Genomic DNA, 22,749 nt, shown 5'->3' on the forward strand with positions numbered 1-22,749 from the left:
ACCTAATGAAAATGTGGAAGTGGTATTGTGGTTAGGTGACTGGTGATGTGAGATAAAATAATTTAATTCCCAGTCTTTCAAATTTCTTTCATAACAACACCATTATAATGTTTTATTCTAAAGGTTATCTGTTTATAACATTAACTTCTTCATCTTAATGGAGCCTTGTCTGGAGATTATCTGAATTTCTTTAGAAAGTATTTTAAACTTCGATATGGGGAAAATACTAGATTGTTTTGTTTCTTTCTGTTAAAGGATATAAATTGTTATAATTGTAAAGGTGGTCTAATGATGGTACCTGGTGTGTGAAATACAATACAATGTACTAGATCAATCGTATGTTCTGCCAAACGAATCTATAATCTCCTTCAACCCAAGCGGTTTAGCTAACATAGTTTACAATGTACACATGAACTCCGCTGGATCCTGATAAAGCAGTCCAAAATTCTAAAATGTGCACTGAATAATCCCTATGGTCTTTTTGATGGTAAGTGAAGCTTTTCTTAAAATTTACCACCACTGTACCATCACCAGAGGCCAGCAAGGGAGAGCTCTGTTGTAGACAAAGCACTGGTGGCTACCTGCATTCTTACCCCTGTGCCTTTTCAATTTTCCTTGAGCAGGGTTAGATCACATGGTAGTAGAAATACCAGTGGCTAGCACTCCCACTATTGGCTGCCCTTAGCAGAGCTGCATTGATGCTGATGAAATTGTGGGAAACTTAAGTAAAAGCTCTGTGTAGATTCAGACTGTAACTCTCCCATTATATACGTTAATTGAAGAGGATGGTTCTGTTGATGTGGTGGTATGAGTCAGAACTAATGACCTTAGATTAGCACCCTGTTGTACAGCACTGGAACCCCCCCCCACCAAAAAAAAAAAAAAAGACATTAACTACCCCTTTTTATGGTAGTAGAAAACAAATTTAAAAAGCTGTCCTGGGAAAAAAAGGAATTACACTGGCAATTCTGTTCTTTATTCACTCTAGTGCATTATGAGAAATGCATACTTATGGCAGAATAATACTGAAGTACAGATAATGCAAAAGGTGATCACATAATACATTAGACAGGGGAGGGGGATTCATAATTCAGTTGACCTTAACACACTGCAGTGTCAAGGGTGATATAGTTTGCTTTTCCCATTGACTTAAGTGGGTTTTGAATCAGTCCATCACTTTAACATATAAATTCTCAAAATTTCAGTCCTACTTGGAAACATGACACTTAATCCTTTGAAGACTTGGACAAGTATCAGAGTAAAAGAACTGCTTTCAGAGACAAGCAATATAAAAGACACTTGCAAATTTAATTTTGCTAAAAAGTTACTCCTAGCAAGTAGGAGAGACAGAGGTATATGACTGAAAATGTTGTTGTATTCATAGTCAATAAAATACCAAATTGGGGCTACTAATGTGTCTTGAGGGTTGTGGCAAAACCATCTTATCTTGTGCTTTAACAAGAGGGTCTACTGTGGTTGTGATTCAGACGCTTGTTTGTCTCATCTGAGTACCAAAGTGAATTAAGCTAAACTGAATAAAGGCCACTTTTATTCTGAATAACATCATCCACATTAGGATTTAATGGTATATAATTAATCCACTTCAAATTCACACCTTTTTTCAATTTGGATTAATTTTCCAGGATGCTCCTGTGTAGACAAAGCCCTTAGTTCTAATGGCTTATGATTTTGTCCCATATCTTCATATGTGTTTGAACAGTGCCTAGCACATAATGGGAGCTACCAGGATACAAATAATAATAGTATGTGAGTTTGAGTAAGTTGATTATTATCAGTCATTGATGTCATTTTCTGATAATAATAATTACTTATTATGATCTGGGGTGTGTAAGTGTTTAAGAAAATATCACTTAGTGCTGAAAGCATATGGCCATCAGCTTCATTCATCTGTTTGAACCCACCTCACAGAATTCTAGTGCAGCATTAGACATGCACACCCAAGACATTAATCAGTTGGCACAATCTGTTATGATTAATACAGGGCCTTTTCCCTTTCAGTGCATGGAGAGGGGCTTCATACTGGTGGCATCCTGCTATGCTAGCAGCAGAACATAATCCATATTTATCTCTTGTTACTGTTTCATTTTCAGTATATGCATTAAATCTCACTGCATTGCTCTCCAGAGCACCAGGTTCTTACTTGTTGAGAGGGGGCTTCCTTGTCACACTTCCACGAGGTTCTGAATAAGCTGTTGTCTGATTTCTCATCTAGTAGGTGTTTCATTGCTGACCCAACAAAATCCATTGATTCTTTCAGTGATGACAAGGTGGTAGAAGAGCAGCCAGAGGAAGAGGAGGAAGTAACAGACGTTGAGGACGAAGATGTTGATGATGAGGACGACGATGGTGATGAGATTGAAGAAGAGGAACAGTACGAAGAGGCCACGGAAAGAACTACCAGCATTGCTACCACAACCACCACTACTACCGAATCGGTAGAAGAGGTTGTTAGAGGTAAATTAATGTTTGTTTAGTTTGGGGTCCGCGGAATTGATCTTACTGGTGTGTATTTGCCCTTTACTACTAAAAATGTTCCAAACAGCAAAATATCCTAAGTTGCTACATCATTATGCTTTGTCTTTATATGATTTGCAAGTTTTTTCCCTTTTATATATAATCTTAGGATACATGGATAGTGATTGCCACATATTTCATTGAGATTATTTTCACAAACAGCATAGTAAACTACATGAGAAGAAACAGTGTTGTATGCTGGTAAAACAATTAGTGTGAAAGAAAAGGGAATGTTGATATCAAGTGGAAAACGTGTGTTAGAAAGCACTATTAGGTAGGACGTTGTCTTACATTAACATTTTCTGGTTAGCTATTTTATTCAGATTCTTGGATTTTTTATACCCAGCATTTCTCAGTAGTAAGCAAATAATGAAATTTTAAAAATCCTATAGTTGACCTAGTGTATGGGTTACAGATTAAAAATAATTATAAACAAAATTATAATATGGTTGTTGTCTATGGGGGAAAAAAGAAACAAATAACATAAATGGGGTAAAATAGATTTTAAAATATGCTCTTTTGTATACACTTTTTTATATGGTGTCATTAAAGCAATTTAATTTTTTTAATAAATTTGAATATTAGCCTACCCATAGGCAATTTGACAATCCAAATCATAGTAGAATTTTTTTTTCTGTTCCTCTTCTCTTGTACAATTTATTCTTTAAAGGAGCTCTTCCTAGATTTCTATATGATTTGGAACTATTCTATATGATGTAATATTTATATAATCCAGGTATTGATTTTCTATATTATTTGTCCTCCCGGTAGCATTGTACTTATCAAATGTCTTTATAATGTTCTTCTACCTCCTAAGAAATGAGACAGAGGTAAAAGCCAGGACAAAACATAAAATGAGCTTAGTTCCTATGACTTAAAATGAAAGGAGTTTCAACTTAAAACATTCAGAGACAAAATGACCATGAAATGGCTGTAGTGGAACTAACACGGACATTTCAGTCCTGGTTCCCTTAGTCCATACCTGCTGCTATTGGAATTGAGGGACACAGACCCTTGCAACTTAAAAATTGTACACAAACCCACACAGACCTTCCTATCTTTCCCTGTGGCAGGGTTGTTCTGCCCTGTTGGCTGATGTTTATGTTGTTTGGTGGTAGGGAGGACAGCACAGGATCGATATTAGCTATGATTTTAATTCCATGATGAAATACATATATAATTGAATGGAATTAAGTAGCTAACCTGGAAAGTGTACTCTTCCTTTATTAACATTTCTTGTCCTTCCTTATTTTTTTCTCCCTGTTTCAGGTGAGTGCTATGATCAAATGAATTGATGTTTGAGTAAAATTGATTTGCAAGGGCTTCCTTCTTAGGCAGAAAAAGTTCTTATTTATCCAAACTCTGTCTCTTGAGTCTTCGATTCAGTCACTGGAGAACCAGTAAAAAAAGAAAGGAGTACTTGTGGCACTTTAGAGACTAACAAATTTATTCGTTTGCTGTAGCTCATGGAAGCTTATGCTCAAATATATTTGTTAGTCTCTAAGGTGCCACAAGTACTCCTTTTCTTTTTTGGCGGATACAGACTAACACAGCTGCTACTCTGAAACCTGTCATTATGGAGAACCAGTGCGAGATGAATGTAAAAATCCCAGTTTAAATCTTTAATCTGCTTAACTGTATTTCCATATGTGAGCTCTTACTGCCCAGGGGTGAAACACCCTATCCTCACTGGTAAATGAATATTAAAAAAGATACACTTCACTTTAATGGGATTTGGGATGAGTGAAAATGAGAACAAATTAGGTACAGTATGTCTTTTACCGAAGCTGAAATTTCAAAGAGGTTAAGATGTTCAGTCTTCAGGCAACTAGGATGTTTAATGTGAAAGTAAACTACAAAAAAGGTGAAGTAACACATTGAATTTATATAAAAACAGATTGCAACATATAAACATTGACATTTAATGGTGCTGGTTTTAAGAGCCTAAAGATAATAGTCTTTAGTTTTTGCATGTAAAATTGGTAAAATGCATGCGTCATGAAGGCAAGATTTTGGCTGCAGACAAGTCTAGTGTAATCATCTCAATGCCAGATTCCCTGTGCAGCAATCCTGAGGCACCTCAGCCCATCTGACCTTCAGCATCTTCATCTCTCTTTAAGTATGAGGCCTCTCTTGATTGGACTGTTACTTGTACCAAATTATTTGCATGGTGTTGGTGCTGTAAATGGCTACCCCTGGTTATTTTGTTGAGATGACTAAACTTTCATTGTCAAATTGTGCCACAGCTGCTTCTGCAGCTCTGATGACAGAGTTGTCCTTCTGGGGCAAAATGCTAAGAGACTGGTCCGCAGACCAATAACTGGTGGTCTGCAGAGAACTGGCTTTTCTCATGGTATAGGTTCATCTCCTTGTTCCCAGTGGTAAAATGCATTGAAAGAAGCTAAAAATACATTAGGAAATTAAGCAGTTACTTTAAGATGTTGACGGTTGACACAGGTATGTTATGCTGTCACACATGGGAGGAGAGTTGATCTACATGATTGCAAATAGGGGAGGGTCTGTGAGACTTTCTCTATTAAGATGTGGTTCATGCTATGGAAGACGTTTGAGAACCTTGTAGATAGGGCTTCTTTGCCATGGGTGGCTGACTAGCTTTAACCCATTTGGATTACAAGTAAAACTAAGGTCACTTTTCCAAAGGGTTAGGGCAATGAAGTTTATACCATGTATTTACTCCTGGGAGAAATCTGCACCAAAAAATTCTGTGCCAAATAATAAAAAATTGTGCACACCATATTTTAATATTCTGCATATCTTATTTGTCAAAATAACACAATATAATAACACCAGTTTCAAGGTTTTTTGGTAATTTATTTCAAAATACCTGTCAGTAAGTATGTCTGTAACAATACAGGGTGGGCTGGAAAACAGCTTCTGCCCCCTCCCTATATGCAGTTGGCTGCTCAAGCTCTGAGCCGGCTTCCCTGTCTTCTGGTGCCATAGCAGCCCTGGTAGGCGAAAGTTGTAATTGCAGCACCTCCCTGGCAGAATGTAGTATTCTGCGGGGTGAGAGTGGGGGGATCTGCAGGGGACATGAACTCTGCACGTATGCCATGGCGCAGAATTTCCACAGGAGTAAATACTCTCCCTCCTGATTGAACATACAGTTTCTTCCTTATACCTGCTGGAGGCATAATCGTTATTAGATCCATGAGCATTAAAGAATGTGGTCAGAAGTTCATGTTTTATAGGAGTTATCTTTCGTATGTGAAATCAATGGAAGCTTGTTTTCTTCTCAAACCATTAATTAAGCTCTTCTGATAATGGGTGATGCGAAGCCCAACCAAGTAAATGGACTGACTCCCATTGGATCAAACCCTAAATAAATAAAGCATGTACGGAAACTGAAGCTATATGATGGAAGACATTCATGCTGTCGGCTGTAGTTTCAACATGTCATGTTTCTTATTCCTAAACATGTTTTAACTAGTAGTGACCAAAATACCCATAGCAAAACAGCTCACAACTATATTTCCAACAATCAGGAGCAGAACAATTTTAGTCTTTTCTGGAAAATGCCAGATAGCATGAAAGTTCTCTTGAGCCAATAGCTCATCGAGCTGACACAGTCAAGGCACGTCAGTTTCCTAGCCAGCAGTACACAAGGGAGTGATGTGGCCAGCATGATGTCTGCTGGCCTATGACTGCCCTAACGCAATGGATCAGGTACCCATTTTGCATCTGGGTGAACTAGAAGTGGCCTTTCAGGGAGAAATTGAGTAAGAATCAAACCCACGGCCATCAGAATTGTCATCAGGTGCCTAAACCACTCAGCCACTGCACCTTGATGGATGGCAACCTGTTATTTCATGTCCTGTGGCAAACATGTTTTTTAAAGCTGTTGTGTTTTTTAACAGTTTTTTCTTTATTAAAGACTATAGAAAGGATGGATTTGGTGAATTCCTTTCCATTATCCTAGCACAATACTTAGCAGTATGCTCATGCCTTTGTCTGACAAGGGCATTTATGCTGTAGGTTTTCAGATAGATTGAACACAGGAAACGGGAGTCCAGGATTCTGTATATCTGTGTGCCAATAACTGGTTATCAGCTTGTAAGTCTGACTGAGGAAGCTGTGTACCTTGACTGGTGGGCTTGAGGTCACGGGCTCTAGGAAACCCAGAAGCCAGCCTTTCTCAGTTCTATATTACCCACCCCCATCTGCTGGGAGATGTTATCCCCGAATTTGTATTCTTAAAGCTACGTGACTGATTTGCGCAGGAGTGCAGGCACTTCACCCAACCTACATAACAAACAAGGGAAGTCACTTTGAAGACCAGTCATAACTAGCAGATCAGCTCTGCTTTGGCTGAGATCACTGCCTTAATAAACTATAAATTGTTTCAGAACCAGAAAATGATACTGAGATATCGAGATCCCAGAGAGTTTTTGCTAGGATTAACTGAATCATGGCGAAACTCTGTTCTCCCATGCTGTGTAATTGTTTGTGATTCCATTTCTGTTCTCCTTCAGCATGGTTGTTGGTAAGCATCATTGTTCCTCTCTTAGCTTACATCAAAGAAAAAGCAATTAGATCTTGTTTTTGGTTTAATGCTTCCTGTCAACATATCAGTTAATTAGAGCTTTTTTAAAGACAAGCAGCAGGGCCAGCGCAGCAACCTGTTGAACGTTTGGCAGCTTGCACACATACCATTCAGCAGATGTGGGAGATTCAGGAAAGGCTTGACCACCTGGTTTCCGTAGTCGTGCCAGTTAGCAATGATTTCACCATCCCTTAATTCAAACAGATTTGTTTAAATATTTAGGAAAGAATTGAAGTGGTGCTGCTTGATGTGGCATTTTGAATGTGTTTGTAACCTGCAGTTGCACATGGGAATCTCTGAGCCAGCTTTCTAGCAAAAGAGAAGTGACATGAATTAGGGATGGCAGATGTTAGCCTTATTGCTCTACTGTATCTTGTTTGCTATTCCCTGAAACATTTCATAGATTCTTTAAATCCATTCAGTGACAGTTACTACCTATTACAAGGCAAGTTATTTAGCTTATTACAGGGAAGTGCTGGTGCTATCTATTGCAGGCTTTGGTATAGTATTGGAGTATTAATGCCTTGTTCAAAATCAGTTCTGCTTTAGCCGACACTGACTTAATTGCTTTTCCTCCTTTTCTTCTGTGAAAGGTTATTACCTTGGTTTAAGCATCAGAACGTTTTATGTTTTTCTTCACCTAATTTAGGGTGAATTTGATTGGTTGCCTGATTGGGTAAAAGAGTTTGAAAAGGGATAATAGATGCTCATATTGTATTTTAAGAAAATACCTAGACATTTGTACAATAGTATCCAGTGTTCTAACTATCTTTCTGTCCATTGACAAAAAGCATGTTTGATTTTTTTCCTTACTCTTATGAATGTTAATATGCTCAGTCTAGCCTTGGTTATAGAGAACCATGTATTGGTATATTTCGATTAGTACAACTATGAATTTAATTGGATGTTTTGATTTAAAATTCAGTTGTCCCTCCATAAAAGGACATCTTTAAGTTGTCTTACATCAAATGAAACCTTTTTTACTGTTAACCAGAGCTGCTGAATCATAAAAGAACATGTTTTTTAATTAAAATTCTGGGCCAAGGGCAAACATATTGGAATACTTTATAGAGCAGTTCTGCTGTTTTACATAAGGATGAAAATTTCATTATGATCTATGCTATACTTACTGAATTCTGTCCTCTGCTCATCTGGTTCGCCAACAGAAAATATCATTTTAATGTACTGAAACTGTAATGATCTAAAGCTTTGGTTTTATTTATTAATCTGTTTAATATTATCCTACATTATCATCATCTGTGGGGATAAGTCTTTTGGATGAGTGAAATGCATTTCTGTGCTAACCTTCTCAATCAATATATCTGCTATGTTAGTAAAATCATAGTGTTATGGGTAAGCTGCATCTCTTCTAAAACATACATAAAATACAGAATTTCGTTGATTTAGTCTTACATTCAAGCTGTCTTTTCTTTGCCACTTGACATCTTGGTTCTGAATGAAGTTATTCTTCACACAAATAAAATGAAAATATGTTTTATACATTTGTTTTACATTAGAATTGGAAGGTTTTGTATTTTAGGCACAGTATACAACTATATTTTATTTATGCCCCGATTATTCCCTGTGAGTAGGCTCCAAGTCAACATTAGAGAGAGAAATTCAATCTTAACTGGCAGTTACAATTTTAAGGTATTTAACTGTTTTAAAGAATTGTTCTTTGGCATTGCATTTATAACTAATCGTTCAGCTCTTTATTTTTTTATTTATTTATTTTTTTAAACTTTCTCTCTAGAAAGTATCCATGCTGTTGTGTAGCTAATGCATGGGCTTTATTCCCAGAGCTGGTGCCAGCTCCACGGCTGCCTCCTGCTGAATTCCAAAAACCTCTTAGGTAATTAGTTTTTGTCTTCGAATGTTCAAATTCAAATTTGGCTGCTGGTTTCAGGCATATATTCAGAATGATTTTCCACTGATTTCCACAGTGGAAATGAGTTTCTTCTTTAAATATTCCCTTGGGAATAATCCACATAGCAGAACAGTAGCATAGATTTTTGACAAAGGAAAGTGTAAATACAAACAAAATCAACAAAGGAGTAAACTTTATTTAAAACATAGTTCTATATCTCTGAAGTAGTTACATACCAGAGAGTAATGCTCCTGATGTATATGTAACTACATCCATAGAGGTTTACAAATTACCCAAATTGAGGGAATAGCAAAAGTACTGATTGGAACCCTAAATTTTAGTGCCTAATGACGTTGAGCAGACATTTTGGTTGTTACATTTGCTAGGGTGATATGATTCTTTTGCCCACTTTGTTACATTAATCATCTACACTGCATTTTTTTAGTGGAATATAGATTATAAGATATACTTTATTTTACACCTTATAAAAATACAAAAAATTATGGTCCCAGCTCATCACACCCATGCTTAAGTAAATCCCTACTCACCAAAGTGCTTAAGCATGTGTTTAATTTTAAGCCTATGCTAAAGTATTTTGCTGAATCTGGGTCTACATGAATACAGCATAAAGGTTGCACAGATGGACTCATAATATTTAAACTGCTTGTATTTCAGTGGCTACCTGCAATAACTTGTCTTTATCACACACTGTGGCATATTTTATTGTATACGCTTTCCATTTTATGACATAAATAGTAATATGAAGCTGCACATTCAGAGGATAGTCTTGGAGATAAAGCATAGTATTGGGAATCAGGAGATTTGGGTTTTGTTCCCTTTCTCTGCCAAAGACTTTCTGGGTGTAAGTCACCTAACTTCACTATGAAACTGGGACTTGGCTGCATCATAGGGCTGTTGTTAGGGTGAATTTTACACATTTCTAAAGAAGAGCTTTGGGATTCTCAGATGGAAGGGTGCTGTAGAAGGTCAAAGTGTTGATGTCATAGGAAAAAATATTGGAAAATGCTGGATAATGACAATAGAACAAAGTTATGGAATCTTGACTTTTGCTTTTCCTGATTGTTGATTAATTTAACTGTATGGATCTTTGAGATTTCCAAAGGCACTAAGTGGAGTTAGAAGCTTAGCTCCCCTGGAAGCCAATTGGTTGTCTAATTCCCATTTTTGTCTTTGAAAATATCCACTGTATTTCTTTAGATTTCATTTTCTAGATTTTTTTGAAGAGTGAAACAGACTACACTTCAGTGTGCTCAGATCCTGTTAAGTCATCTTTAAAATGTTTAAGGTGGAATAGGTCCTTAAGGTGACAAAATAAGAACTGGTCAGAAAAGTGAATGTTTTCCTATGAGAAATTTCATTGGAAATTTTTCAGTTGAAACATTTTGGTTTTCCCACAAAAAGTTTCAAACCAATTTGAAAAAAGAAAACCGGAAACATTTGTTTCCAATTAACATTTTGAAATGAAGCAAAAATTTCTGTAAAGTGAGCAAAATCATACTTATCTCCTTTGTAATAAAGCTAGGTATTACTATTAACTGTTAAGTGCTAGGTATTATTTTGTGTCAGTTTTTCAGTTTCAAAAAACAAAAATGAAACAACATTTTAAGTTGAAATGCAACAAAAAAATTTCATTTAAAAATGTCAATTCAAATGGTCAAAACAGAAATTGTCATTTCCTGTGGGAAAATTGTAATTTTGAAACATTTTTCATCAGAAAATGTAATATGAAAATGTTTTCATATGAAAAGCAGAGAGATAATTTTATCTTTAAGCATGCAAACTTTTCCTGCAAAAGTTACAACTACCTCTATTAATGATACATTGATCAATGAGCACTTGTGAAATAGCTTGGTGTAAGCAGCTGTAAATCCAAAAGTCCAAATGTTTGAAAAATGTATGCTTTTCAATTTGACCACTCAAAGTGTTTTACTGTGCCTGTTCAGTAGCTGCTTTTCAATCAATAACATCATTATCTAGTCATTTAAAAAACTGATATGGAGATATCCCTTCGTGAGAGAGATACTTACTGGCTATATTAAAAGTTCAGCTTTTTTTAGTTACTTGTGTGGAAAAAGTATGGCAATTTTGTCAAATAGGAGACAAAAATCATTTCTGCCCATTAGAAGTCAAAAATTTGAGCTGTAAACATTTAGCATAAATTTTCTGGACAGGCTAGCAACAGGAAACCCTCATTTCTGGGCAAGGACAATGCACTGGAAATTTTGAGTACCAAAAGTGGATTGTTAGAGAAAGTCTGAGCATGTGAAAACAGCAGGTTAGAACTTGAACTGTTCAGAAATCTCAGCTATAACAAGCACTACAGAAAAGCTCGCTCTCTTTAATTTGCCTTGCTTTCTTGCAGCCAAAGGCAAAGAGTTGCTTCAGTTCTTAATCAGTTCTCAGAAACAAGATTAAAAAATGAAAATTAACATTTTGCCACAGTGTAATTTAATTTTTCTAGTTATCACGGATAATTTGTTCCCAGTGTGGCCTTACTAGTGAGTCTTTTATATTTTTGGGGAAAAAATTAAATGCAAAGAATGTTTTTAATTCTAAATGACATGATTGTGCAATATGTACTCTCTGCTGCTAACTGTAAGTGTATCATCGCGCTCAGATGATGGGCTAAATCTTCACTAGCCCTATGCATCCATGCAAAAGACTTAGGTTGTAAGGCACCACCTTACTGTCTTACAAGAGTTATGTGTACTATGGGTTTCAGCGAGGGAGGGAAAGCTACTCTTCTTCCATCCCAGTACAGATGACAAGCAGAGGGGAGACCAGGAGGGATATTGACTGAATTACAGTCTGCTGCCTTGATCAGGGCAAGTCATAAAGTGATGATCTAGCCCCATGGTTGTATCCTGCATTGTTGTTAATCTCTAGGTGTTCAATTCTCCTCTCATCCCCACACAGCAGATCTATGTTTTGATATTCCAGTCTCCTGGCAATGAAACACCATCCATACAAGGTGTCAAGACCTACGATGTAGATCTGAGAGGGGGATTTTGCCCTGTGGTAGCTCCGGCTTCCCCCTGGGGAGGGAAAAGGAAGGCATGTCTCTAGTTCTGCATTAAGTTCAAGGAGGGAGTCTGATTTAATTTCATGATTGAGTAGTCACTCTTTAAAGGGCTATATTTTCCATTTTCATGCAAACTGATTGTAGTAGTTCTACTGCAAGGGTCATATTAAACTCAATGGCATTTTTCTGACTGCCAGTCAAATGAATTCTTAATATGTATAAATGTCTGTAGTGCCCCAAGAGTTGATTCCTGATTATCATTGCCATTATTTCATTGATGGGTTATCTTCATTATTTTTCACATTATGTAGGTAGCAAAAATATACAGTGTACTAAAAGTCATTGCTTTATTGTTCCTATGTGTGAGACATGTAGGGATTGTCCCCACTTACTGGTGAGGGCAGGTCTACACTATGGGGCTAAGTTGACCTAAGTTACACAACTCCAGCTACATGAATAGTGTAGCTGGAGTCGACATACTTTAGGTCGACTTACTGTGGTATCTACACCACACTTAGTCGACGGGAGATCGATTGGCTGTCAATTTAGTGGGTCTTCACTAGACCCACTAAATTGAGTCCCGGTGGATCGATTGCCATGAGTCAATCCCCCAGTAAGTGGAGTCAAGCCCAGAGATTAAAAAGTGAGTCTTTGGAACTTTCACATACTGATAAGAGTGTGTGAAATATAAAATGATAAAATAACTTACATCTAAATTTTGTTATGAAGTGTATCAAGGGAATCCTGGAAGGCATTTACTTCTTTATGTATTGAGGTTGACCGACAGTTCCATTAACTGAATTATTGTTTAAAAGACCAACAAATGTAAGGCCCTTTGTTCTTGAAATTTGGTATTCTTTCAGCAAAACTGTTCTTGATTATACCTGTCTCTTTAATGTCAATCACTCTACCAGTGATTAATTTTTAAAATGAAATTTGTGGGGTTCCTCCATATATTCAAAACCAGGGAAAGTTACTTTGTGTGTAGACTATATAACTATGTTGTGTAAAAATCAAGCAAGAGTAACCTGTATGGAAAACACTGTGTACTATTAATCATACCTGTCCTGTTTTTAAAAGTAAGATGCTAACTCTCCCCTACCATAACTTACTTCATTCATTTCTACAAACTAAATAGTGTAAGTGCCTAATACACTGTTGATGTGTCTGTGTAAAGCTTTGTGTTGGATCAATCATAAATGCTTTACAGTAAATTATTATTGATATAAATAGACGTGTGTTGATTACTTACAGAAATTTGATATAAAATGCACACTGCAGAAAGGAGGTGGGAAGGGTTATATGCTAAACAGAGATAAACCAAACAGCCTAGAAGAAAAAGGGCTGTGAAGCAGCCAATGAGACTCTCCAAATCTGGGCTAATGCCAGTGAGAGCCTCTCAGGGGTGATGAGTGTGGGGAGATTTCGATTGCTACATACACTAGCAGGTGTTGAGGTGACCAAGGGGAAGACCCCATTTCAGTAGTAAAGAGTCAGCCTTCCACAAAATTAAGGCTTGTAAAGTAATGTCAGAAACAGTTGTAGATAAGTTACCAGTTGTCTGCCATTATTTTGAACCCATGTCTGATGAAAGCATAGCAGGGGAAGTACTGGTATTTATTTTCTACAATTTTGCAAATGATATACAGCATGCTGAATGTGAACGCTGTTTTTCCTGTTTGGAACATTATTGGTAAAGGGTTATATATGTGTCCAGGTGATGGGCTGAATTCCAATTTAAGGACAGAGTTTCTGCATTCACTTTTTATTCTTTGATCTTAATTTGTACAGCTCAGTTCCCCACAGATTTCCCGGTGAGTTTCAATGCAAATGCAGTGACTGTTCTAGCTCCCAGTGAAAACTGAGAAACACAAATCATGATATATGTTCAAAGCAGATTTCGTACTGTCATATGATATGTTAAGTAAGGAGGAGAATCAGCCCTGTTCACAAAGCCGATGCACCATTTAAATCTTATTTTGAGGGCTTTTGTGGATTTAAGTGGTAGATAAGCCTTGCGCTGAGCTTCTACACATGAGGGAGTTTCAACCAAAATGATTGTGTGTGTGTATGGAAGGAATTTTATTCCCTGCATCATTTATATAGTCTTTTTACAAGCCATGAAATCTCAGTATTTTAGATGTATTTTTTAATAGTTCAATGTGTTGATGTTTCCTGCTATCAGGAGTTTCTCCAAAGACAATTCTTCAAACTTCCTTATGGGCAAAACTCCAATTAAGGGCTTGTCCACACACACAGGTTGTACTGTTTTAACTTTACCAGTATACTTATAGTGATAGAACACCCCTCGTGTGGACACTGGTATAGCGACTCCCATAAGAGATGGGGAACCATAAGACATCTTTATCCAGTATAACTATGTCCACACTAGGGGCTATAAAGTATAACTATTTCAGCAAATAATCATGCCACTAACCAAAATAGATATACAAGTACAAAAATAGTGTGTAGAGCAGGAGGGATTTAGTTGTGTTAATCCAGATGAGAATACATTGTTTTAGAGACTAGATAGTGAGTTAAAGTGTAGTAGTTGAATTGCTTTGTGAAAGATATAGATGCTTCCTTGATGCATCCATTTTGTAGCTAAAATGCAAGAGTTAGAACATGTAAGTAAACTTGTGTAGATGAAAAGAAAGACAATACCATTTTCATGCTAAATGTAGTTCCTCCACATCTCCTATAATTAGAGGTGTGCTCTGAACAAGCTGAGACTGGTCCTTGCCGAGCAATGATCTCCCGCTGGTACTTTGATGTGACTGAAGGAAAGTGTGCACCATTCTTTTACGGCGGATGTGGTGGGAACCGAAACAACTTTGACTCTGAGGAATACTGCATGGCAGTCTGTGGCAGCGTCAGTAAGTGGACCTCTCAAGCCTGTAGCAGTCTTTCTCTCTCTTGCCACTGACTCTGCTGTTTGTAACCGATTTTTTTTTCTGATTCTTGGGATGGGCCTGTGCTACCACTAACCATATTTCTGTCAAGATGTTATAATTGCCCATGTTCTATAGAGTGTGTTCACTCATTAATATCTGTCTTTCTAATCCAGCATGACAGTGATGACTTCTTTAATCTATGTTATAGATGCAAGAGTCTTGCAACTAGGGAACGAACATTTTGTCCTTTAACATTTCTGTCAACAAGGCAGTTAACAGCTACGGTGTCTCATGCAGTTCTTTCTGTAAAAGTGTATTTACATTTCTTTGTCTCTGTGTTTGTCTTCATGCATGTATTATGCACGTGCAAAAAAACCCTCAAAACCAAATTTATACCCAGTTGTTAGTGAAGCTTTAAGTGAGTTAAAATAGTTCTGGAATCTCATGAAAATGCTGTTTTATATTGTATTTCCTTATTTGGGTTCCTGTTTTTATCAAAGCAACACAAACACATCAAAATGTCATGATATTTATTTCCACACTTAAATATTAAGCATTCACTTCTTCCTTTTGGAAGCTGGTTGTTAGTGTGTGTGCGTGTGCATGTGTGTAATAAGTAACTTGGAAATATAAATTTTTTACACGAAAAGAAGAAATATATTTGCCATTTGAGGTTTAGGTCTTCAAGTGTGATGATACACGTTAATATGAATTACTTGCTGCCTATTTTATGTTTAATACACCATACATTTTAATGGTTAACTTTCATGGAGAAGGAATACTCGCTCTTGAGTCTTCAGTTTGTGAAGTGTTGCTGTCCCCCACTGGGGAATACTGAAGCTGATAAATCAAAGACTACATTTAATCTGGATGTGTTTTGGCTTGTGAGCCTCCTGTACTGTCCCTTTTCCTCTGCATGGGGGTTGTCCATAAATTATGTAACATATGTTTTGGTAATTTTCAAGGCCCACCCACCCCTTGTAACCCTGAAACAAACATCCATAATCAAGAAGTCATTCCCCCTATAAGTTCCATAATTTATGAACAGCCCCATCTGCTTTATTCATAGGAATTATAGCCTCTGTTTACAGATGAAATGTACAAGAATGATTCCAATATCCAGCCTGCTCACAAGAAAAGAGCAATGCAGCCAGACTAGCAGGAACCCACCGTGACTTAATTTTGTAGAACATTTGACAAGCGGTGTCTAGAAAAGCTTTAAATAGTACAAAGGTGAGCGAGTGTGTGAGTGAGTTTGGGGGTGGAGAGTAGCATGGGGTGGGGGAATCATAATGTGTAGGCAAGCAAGAAAAGAGGATTTTGCAGATGAGTTTTTCAAAACATTTGGGGAGTTGGAGAGGGATTCAGATAAAAGCTGCAGAGAACGAGTCCACACTAGCAGTCGCAAGATTGTATGGAAGGACATGGAGGAGGCAAGTGCCAGAGAAGAGGGATAGGAGTAGTAGAAAGAGAGAATAATTATGGTGTAAGATGGAACAAGTTCACAGAGTACTCTTCAGAAAGAATTAAAGTGCAGTTTTGAACTGAGTCCTGAACTGAATAAGACCTGAATGGAGTCCTCTGAGGACGAGTGATGTGGTTGTAGTTTTGCATTTGTATGTTCTGTGCTGGTGCCAGGAAAAGCTGGGACTTGGGAAGCCCATGGAGAGTTGATTTATAGCAAGAAAGGTGAAAGTATGGTTGAGAATTTTTAGCCAAGGTAGAGCTGATGCAATAGCAAATTCAGGTGGTATTGTATTGGTGATGGGCACATATGTAGATAAAGAATGATGGAAAAGTAAAGTTCAGAATCAAGGATGAGGGATATGATAGAGACAGATAGTAAATTCTTAAGTCCAGAAGTGAGTGAGAGAGAGAGAAGATGAAACTGTTGACCAGTGGTGGATTAACACACAGATCCTTGCCCAGAGGCCCTGGCCAATTTGGGGCCCCACAGAAAAATGGCGCTCCAAACCCCAGCAGAAGCCACAAGGTTGCAGGAGTGCCGGAAGCTCCCCAGAAGTGGGGAGTGCCCACGGCACCCAAACCATGTCACCTGGCCCCCCGCTCCACCTTGTTCCCCAAGGCCCCCACCCTCGTGCTACTACTTCCCCTGAGGCCGCTCTCGCCACTGTCCCCCACCCATGATTGCCCTTAAGGCAGTGGCCCCCTGCCCTCTCCCCACTCCAGTGCCCATGGGCTGAAGCCATAAGCCCAGGTGCTTCCTTCCCCTCCCCCGAGCTTCATCTGAAGCCCGGAGCCTTACCCCATGCAGCTGAAACCCAGAACTATGGAGTGCAATTCACTTCTTGCTGCCAGGACTGAGTGATCGCTTTCCCTGAGCTCATTCTGGGCCCTAGCGATAAGCCAATTGCATTGCAGCCACCGTGCCTCTGAGCCCTATGTCTACACTGCTATTTTCCGCTCCACAGCCCAAGGCCTGCGAGCCCCCAGGCAGTTGACCCATGGTCTGAGACTCATTGCCATGTGGGAGTTGGGAGGGAGGAGATTGCACACTGGGCTTGCTTCTTCCAGCATGAAGGGGACATCATGCGGAGAAGCCACCATGTCAATGGGAGGACAGAGAGAGAGCAAATCCCCCTCTGCCAGCGCCATCCAGCTGCCAGGGAAAGGCAGGGACAGAGAAAGCTAATTTGCAGCAAGGTGTCTAATTCAGACCATGCCCCTGCCAGAATGTTTCCATGCACAATGGGATTCAAAGGCTGCAACCTTGTGCCCAATTTAAAGAAGCAGCCCGTGTAACTAGCAGTATCCGCAGCAGCATGTTCTGTTAGTGCTCCTCTCCCGCCACAGGGGAATTTCTTCTTTGGGCTCTAGGAGCTCTGGAACCTGTGTAGAAGTGCCCCTGCCACCCCCAATTGGCACCAAACTATGCCCTCCCCGCTCCTCATCCTTCTCCTTGAAGCCCCGCCCCCTGGCCAGGCCAAAAGCTGGAGCCAGGTCATGGTAAGAGCTGCCCAGGAAGCCTGGGCTGCTGTGCGGTGTCCCAGAGCCTCCACCTGCCCTGGACAGGGGGCCAAGGTTCCCAAGGGCAGCCCCCCGCCCATGTCACTGTTCCCCCCAGAGCCCACCACCAGGGCAGATGGAGGGTCCGCACAGTGGCCCAGGTTCCCTGGGCAGCATTTACCACAGCCCAGCTCTGGGCTTCTGACCTGGCCAGGGAGTGGGGCAGGGCCCCGTGGCGAGAGGGTATGTGGGGAGGGTCCAACTGTTCTTTGTGTCCAGGGCTCCAATAAATCTTAATCCTTCTCTGCTGTTGAGTATGCTCCTTTTTCCCTAGAAAAGTATTTCTGACTTTTCAACATTTAGCTTCAGGTAGCAGAGATGGACCCATGGTTTTATTTGATCATTATAGGCATAGAGAGTGGACAGAGGGAGGAGTAATTAAATATGTCAACAGCACGTCCAGTTAAATATCTTCAGTTTAAATGGCAGTGAAGACTGAAAATGAGACGAAATTGTTCAAGGGAAAGCTGAGAAACTGAGCCTTATGGGACTCCATAGAGGAAGGGCCTTGTTGCAGAAAAATAACTATAAAAAGTTAGTTTATTGAGTAGGAGAGAGGAACCATGACTCACCTGCACAGGTTTTTAGAGGTTGCAGGAGCGTTGATTGTCCATAGCTGCACGGATGTGAAGGAAAATGGGTAGCTTTCTCCAACTACTGTCTAAATCTGATATTGCACTCACCACCGTGGCATCTGAGTGCTTTTGCCAGGAGAAGTTCATTAATCAGTTTCTTCTGCATAGTTAATGTGCAGCAAAGTGAAATCCAAATTGAAAACGGCTATGAGAATCATGTTGTGGGTTTGTCATTGTATGGTCACTCACCAGAGTATTTTGAAACTTGCCTACATTGATCTGTTTTTTAAAAAAAATCACTGTTTTCCTGCATAGTTACTACATAGTGAAATATGAGATTCCACACTTTTCCCCTCTAGTTAGAGTGAACAATAACATTGGAATCTTTTGGCAAATGCTGAGCTTTTCATGGTAAACATTGTACATCTGAGCCTTACCGTGAGGACCAGACAGATTTTGTGGGATCAGGAAGATAGTGTTATAACATATGTTGCACTTCAGGTGTTTAGAGTGTCATGGTAGGTACCAGTCTTGCAAGCAGGTGGATCTCTGTGTCCAAACCCTTTTGACTGCATTGGGGCTCTGTGCAGGGTCAGCCCATATGGCATAGCTTGCAGAATGGGGCATTAGTTACTTACCTAAAGCATCTAATTACAATTTTTATTTCTGGTTTGAGCAACATTGTCAATTTGATTACAGGGAAAGATTCTATTGGTTGAAAGTGGAAATAGTGCAAGTTTGCAGATGACACTAAACTGGGAGAAGTGGTAGATACGCTGGAGTGTAGGGATAGGATACAGAGAGACCTAGACAAATTAGAGGATTGCGCCAAAAGAAATCTGATGAGGTTCAACAGGACAAGTGAAGAATCCCATGCACTGCTACAGACTAGGGATCAAATGGCGAGGCAGCAGTTCTGTAGAAAAAGACCTAGGGGTTACAGTGGACGAGAAGCTGGATATGAGTCAACAGTATGCCCTTGTTGCCAGGAAGGCTAATGGCATTTTGGGCTGTATAAGTAGGACCATTGCCAGCAGATCGAGGGACGTGATCGTTCCCCTCTATTCGGCATTGGTGAGGCCTCATCTGGAATACAGTGTCCTGTTTTGGGCCCTACACTACAAGAAGGATGTGGAAAAATTGGAAAGAGTCCAACAGAGGGCAACAAAAATGATTAGGGGGCTGGAGCACATGATTTATGAGGAGAGACTGAGGGAACTGGGATTATTTAGTCTGCAGAAGAGAAGAATGAGGGGGGATTTGTAGCTGCTTTCAACTGCCTGAAAAGGGTTTCCAAAGAGGATGGAGCTAGACTGTTCTCAGTGGTAGCAGCTGACAGAACAAGGAGTAATGGTTTCAAGTTGCAGTGCGGGAGGTTTAGGTCGGATATTAGGAAAAACGTTTTCAGGAGGAGGGTGCTGAAGCACTGGAATGGGTTACCTAGGGAGGTGATGGAATCTCCTTCCTTAGAGGTTTTTAAGGTCAGGCTTGATAAAGCCGTGGCTGGGATGATTTAGTTGGGGATTGGTCCTGCTTTGAGCAGGGGGTTGGACTAGATGACCTCCTGAGGTCCCTTCCAACCCTGATATTCTATGAAATCAAATCTATACTGTGATATTAAAAATTATTTCTATAATATCCTGCAATGATCATGTATATTTGTGTTGAGTTTGAACATTTAGCAGCCCAAGAAGCATCTATGACTGAAGAGCAAATATTTGCATATTTGGTCTTTTTTATGAGACCATCTGAAAAAGATGTTAGGATTCAAGCCCAGAATATTGGTAATGGGATGTGGAGCCTTTCCTCTCTAGGTTACCTGGTAGAATCCAGCACAGGTCAGTCATGGCAGAAAGCTGGCTGGTTGTTACATGACCTAAATGGAATGAGTTGGCTCTAGTCCATTTCCCAGTTAGCAGGTGTCCACATAACAGAACAGCCACCCACACAATTGTTGACCATGTCCATGGTCTTTGAAGGGAGGCCATGGATTAAATGGGGCTGGTGACTACCCTCCACCCTCAAATTTGTCCAGTTAGATCAGGTTTGCGCCTTATTGATGGGAAAGAGAGGAGAAGTTTTTCCTATTACTGTCTGTGCTCTGTCTGTTCTGCTGATAAAAGACTTGTAGTTCTAGAATGGTCGACCCAACAATTTTTGCACAGTGCTTAAAAAGAGAGAGAGAGCAGAATCGGTGTGGATCTAAAATAAATTGATTGATAAATCCAATCCATTAGGAAAATAATTCTTTTTTTTATTTATTTATTTAAATCTGGAGATATAATGGACACATGCTTTCTTGGGTTTCTATTTATAACCTGGTTTTAGTTCAATGAAGACGGCAAATTCCCATTTGGGAATTCTGAGAAGGCTTTTTTTTGGTGGGGAGGGAGAAAGGAAAGAGGGAGAAAATCCAATCTGTTATTCCATAATGCAGATTTGATGCTTGAAGGTTTTTTTTAAAAAGAGGAATAATTTCAGAATTGAGATTTTATAAGGGTCAGTTGTGCATTCTTTTTTTTTTTTCCTGTGTGTAAATTCACTGCTCATGAAAGTTGTGCAATTGACAGCCCTAGAGTCTAAAGTCTGCTTTTGTTATCCACAGTTGGATGACCAGATTTTCAGACTTGGACACCCAGTTCTTCCCTCCCCATCCCTCTCTTGCAATCTACTCCCATTTTGTTCCTTCCTCTCTAACCATCACCTTCCTATTTCCCTCTTGTTCTCTTTGCTATACTCATGCATGCTCACTTATTTACTCTGTCCTTCATTCTCATCCAAGCACAGGTTTTTGTTTTTTCCCCAGTGTTCTGTAAAAATTCATCTGGGTAGGATTTGTGCAGGTGCCAAAATAGACTGTTCAACATCCATTTGGCTCATTGTTTAATCACAGTGAGTTTAATTCCATATCAACCTGCTTCGATGTTCAGGGGTGGGCTGGGTCAGAAGGATATGAGGATTCACTGGGAAGCCAGGATGGCAACGTATGGCAGCTCTTGAGATGGGGCAAGTCTGAATGGAGAGAAGACCACAAGGACAAAACTGACAGAGCTTCTGTGGGACTTGCAGAGGTGCAGAGCTACCCTCTCCATAGAGCAAGGCTAGCATTCCCTATGCACACACACACACACACACACTACTCTGCTGATGTCCCTTAGGTTGTCATCTCATATGAAGGCTATGTTCATCCAATCCTTAGCCTTTCTGTATATCATTGGTCTGCCAAGTGTACTGAGTTTTGTCAAAAAGATTTTTGTCTCCTGGGAATGGACTAAGACTGCAAAACTCATGGTTTCATTCACCACTGAACTACACTGGAATTGACCCATTAACCTAAAGGCTAAAGGTTTTAAATATCAATCACCAATTCTCTTAGCCTTCCAGAGCACATGCCCCCTCCATATTGATCATTATTAAGGAGGTTCAATACAAAATACACACATTGTACAATGTAAATTTAAGTACTTAAACTTCCACTACATTAGTATCCATTGTGACTTCAGAGGAGCCATTAGGATCTGTCAAATAAGTAATTCAGATCAAATGACCTTGGTGTGAATATCCATTGTCAAAATAGACCAGAGGTAGCCTATTCTGAAGGAACCATTTCTATATTTTCCTCATACCATAAATTCACCAGTTATAGGATTTGGTTTACTGATTTTAAATTTTATTTGTTTAAGCTGTCCTTAAAACTACAACAGAAACACGAATTTAATATAGGTCCAATTGTTAACGTTATTCAGAAAGGATATAACTCTTCAAAGGCAAAGAACTTCAGATTTGGGGCTTTTGCCTCTCCCTTAGGTTTAACTTATTTTACCAAAGATGGAATACAATATAACATTCTGTTATCAGGCCTCTACAGTACCAGCATTTGTAATTTGGTGAGTTCAGAATATCATTAAATCCTTAGGTCTGTATTTCATTTGTTCTTGATTTTAAGCCAAATATGTATGACATATATATTGTACAACCATATTATTATTGTTGCTAATTGTCCTTTTTTTTAAAATAGGTTTTGAGAAATTTTAATGCATTGCATATCTCCTTTGTTCAAAAATGTAAGGGAGTCACGGTCACATTAACATATGTTTCCTTGCTCACTGAAAACCAGTTCTCTGACATTTATTTCTTAAGTAAAATGTAGGTATCAGCTGTCAAATGTTATTTCTTAGGAAAAATATCCACTGATATTTACCTCCAGTGGCGTTGACCGGTCTTACCGAGGCTGAATATTAGCA

General features: G+C 39.1%; 1 protein-coding gene across 4 annotated transcripts in view; it reads left to right on the forward strand.

Moving 5' to 3' along the window:
* The window catches only part of APP (amyloid beta precursor protein), a 295,324-nt gene that overhangs the window by 157,506 nt on the left and 115,069 nt on the right, over positions 1-22,749 (forward strand). For 2 of the 4 annotated variants that reach the window (XM_073363102.1, XM_073363091.1), the window contains exons 6-7: positions 2,279-2,475; positions 14,718-14,885. In XM_073363102.1, coding sequence (XP_073219203.1) covers positions 2,279-2,475; positions 14,718-14,885 — 365 coding nt within the window. The remainder of the gene's footprint in view (positions 1-2,278; positions 2,476-14,717; positions 14,886-22,749) is intronic. The other 2 variants (XM_073363122.1, XM_073363112.1) reach the window with 1 other exon arrangement.

This window comes from Lepidochelys kempii, chromosome 1 (assembly GCF_965140265.1).
Source record: "Lepidochelys kempii isolate rLepKem1 chromosome 1, rLepKem1.hap2, whole genome shotgun sequence".
NCBI lineage: Eukaryota > Metazoa > Chordata > Testudines > Cheloniidae > Lepidochelys > Lepidochelys kempii.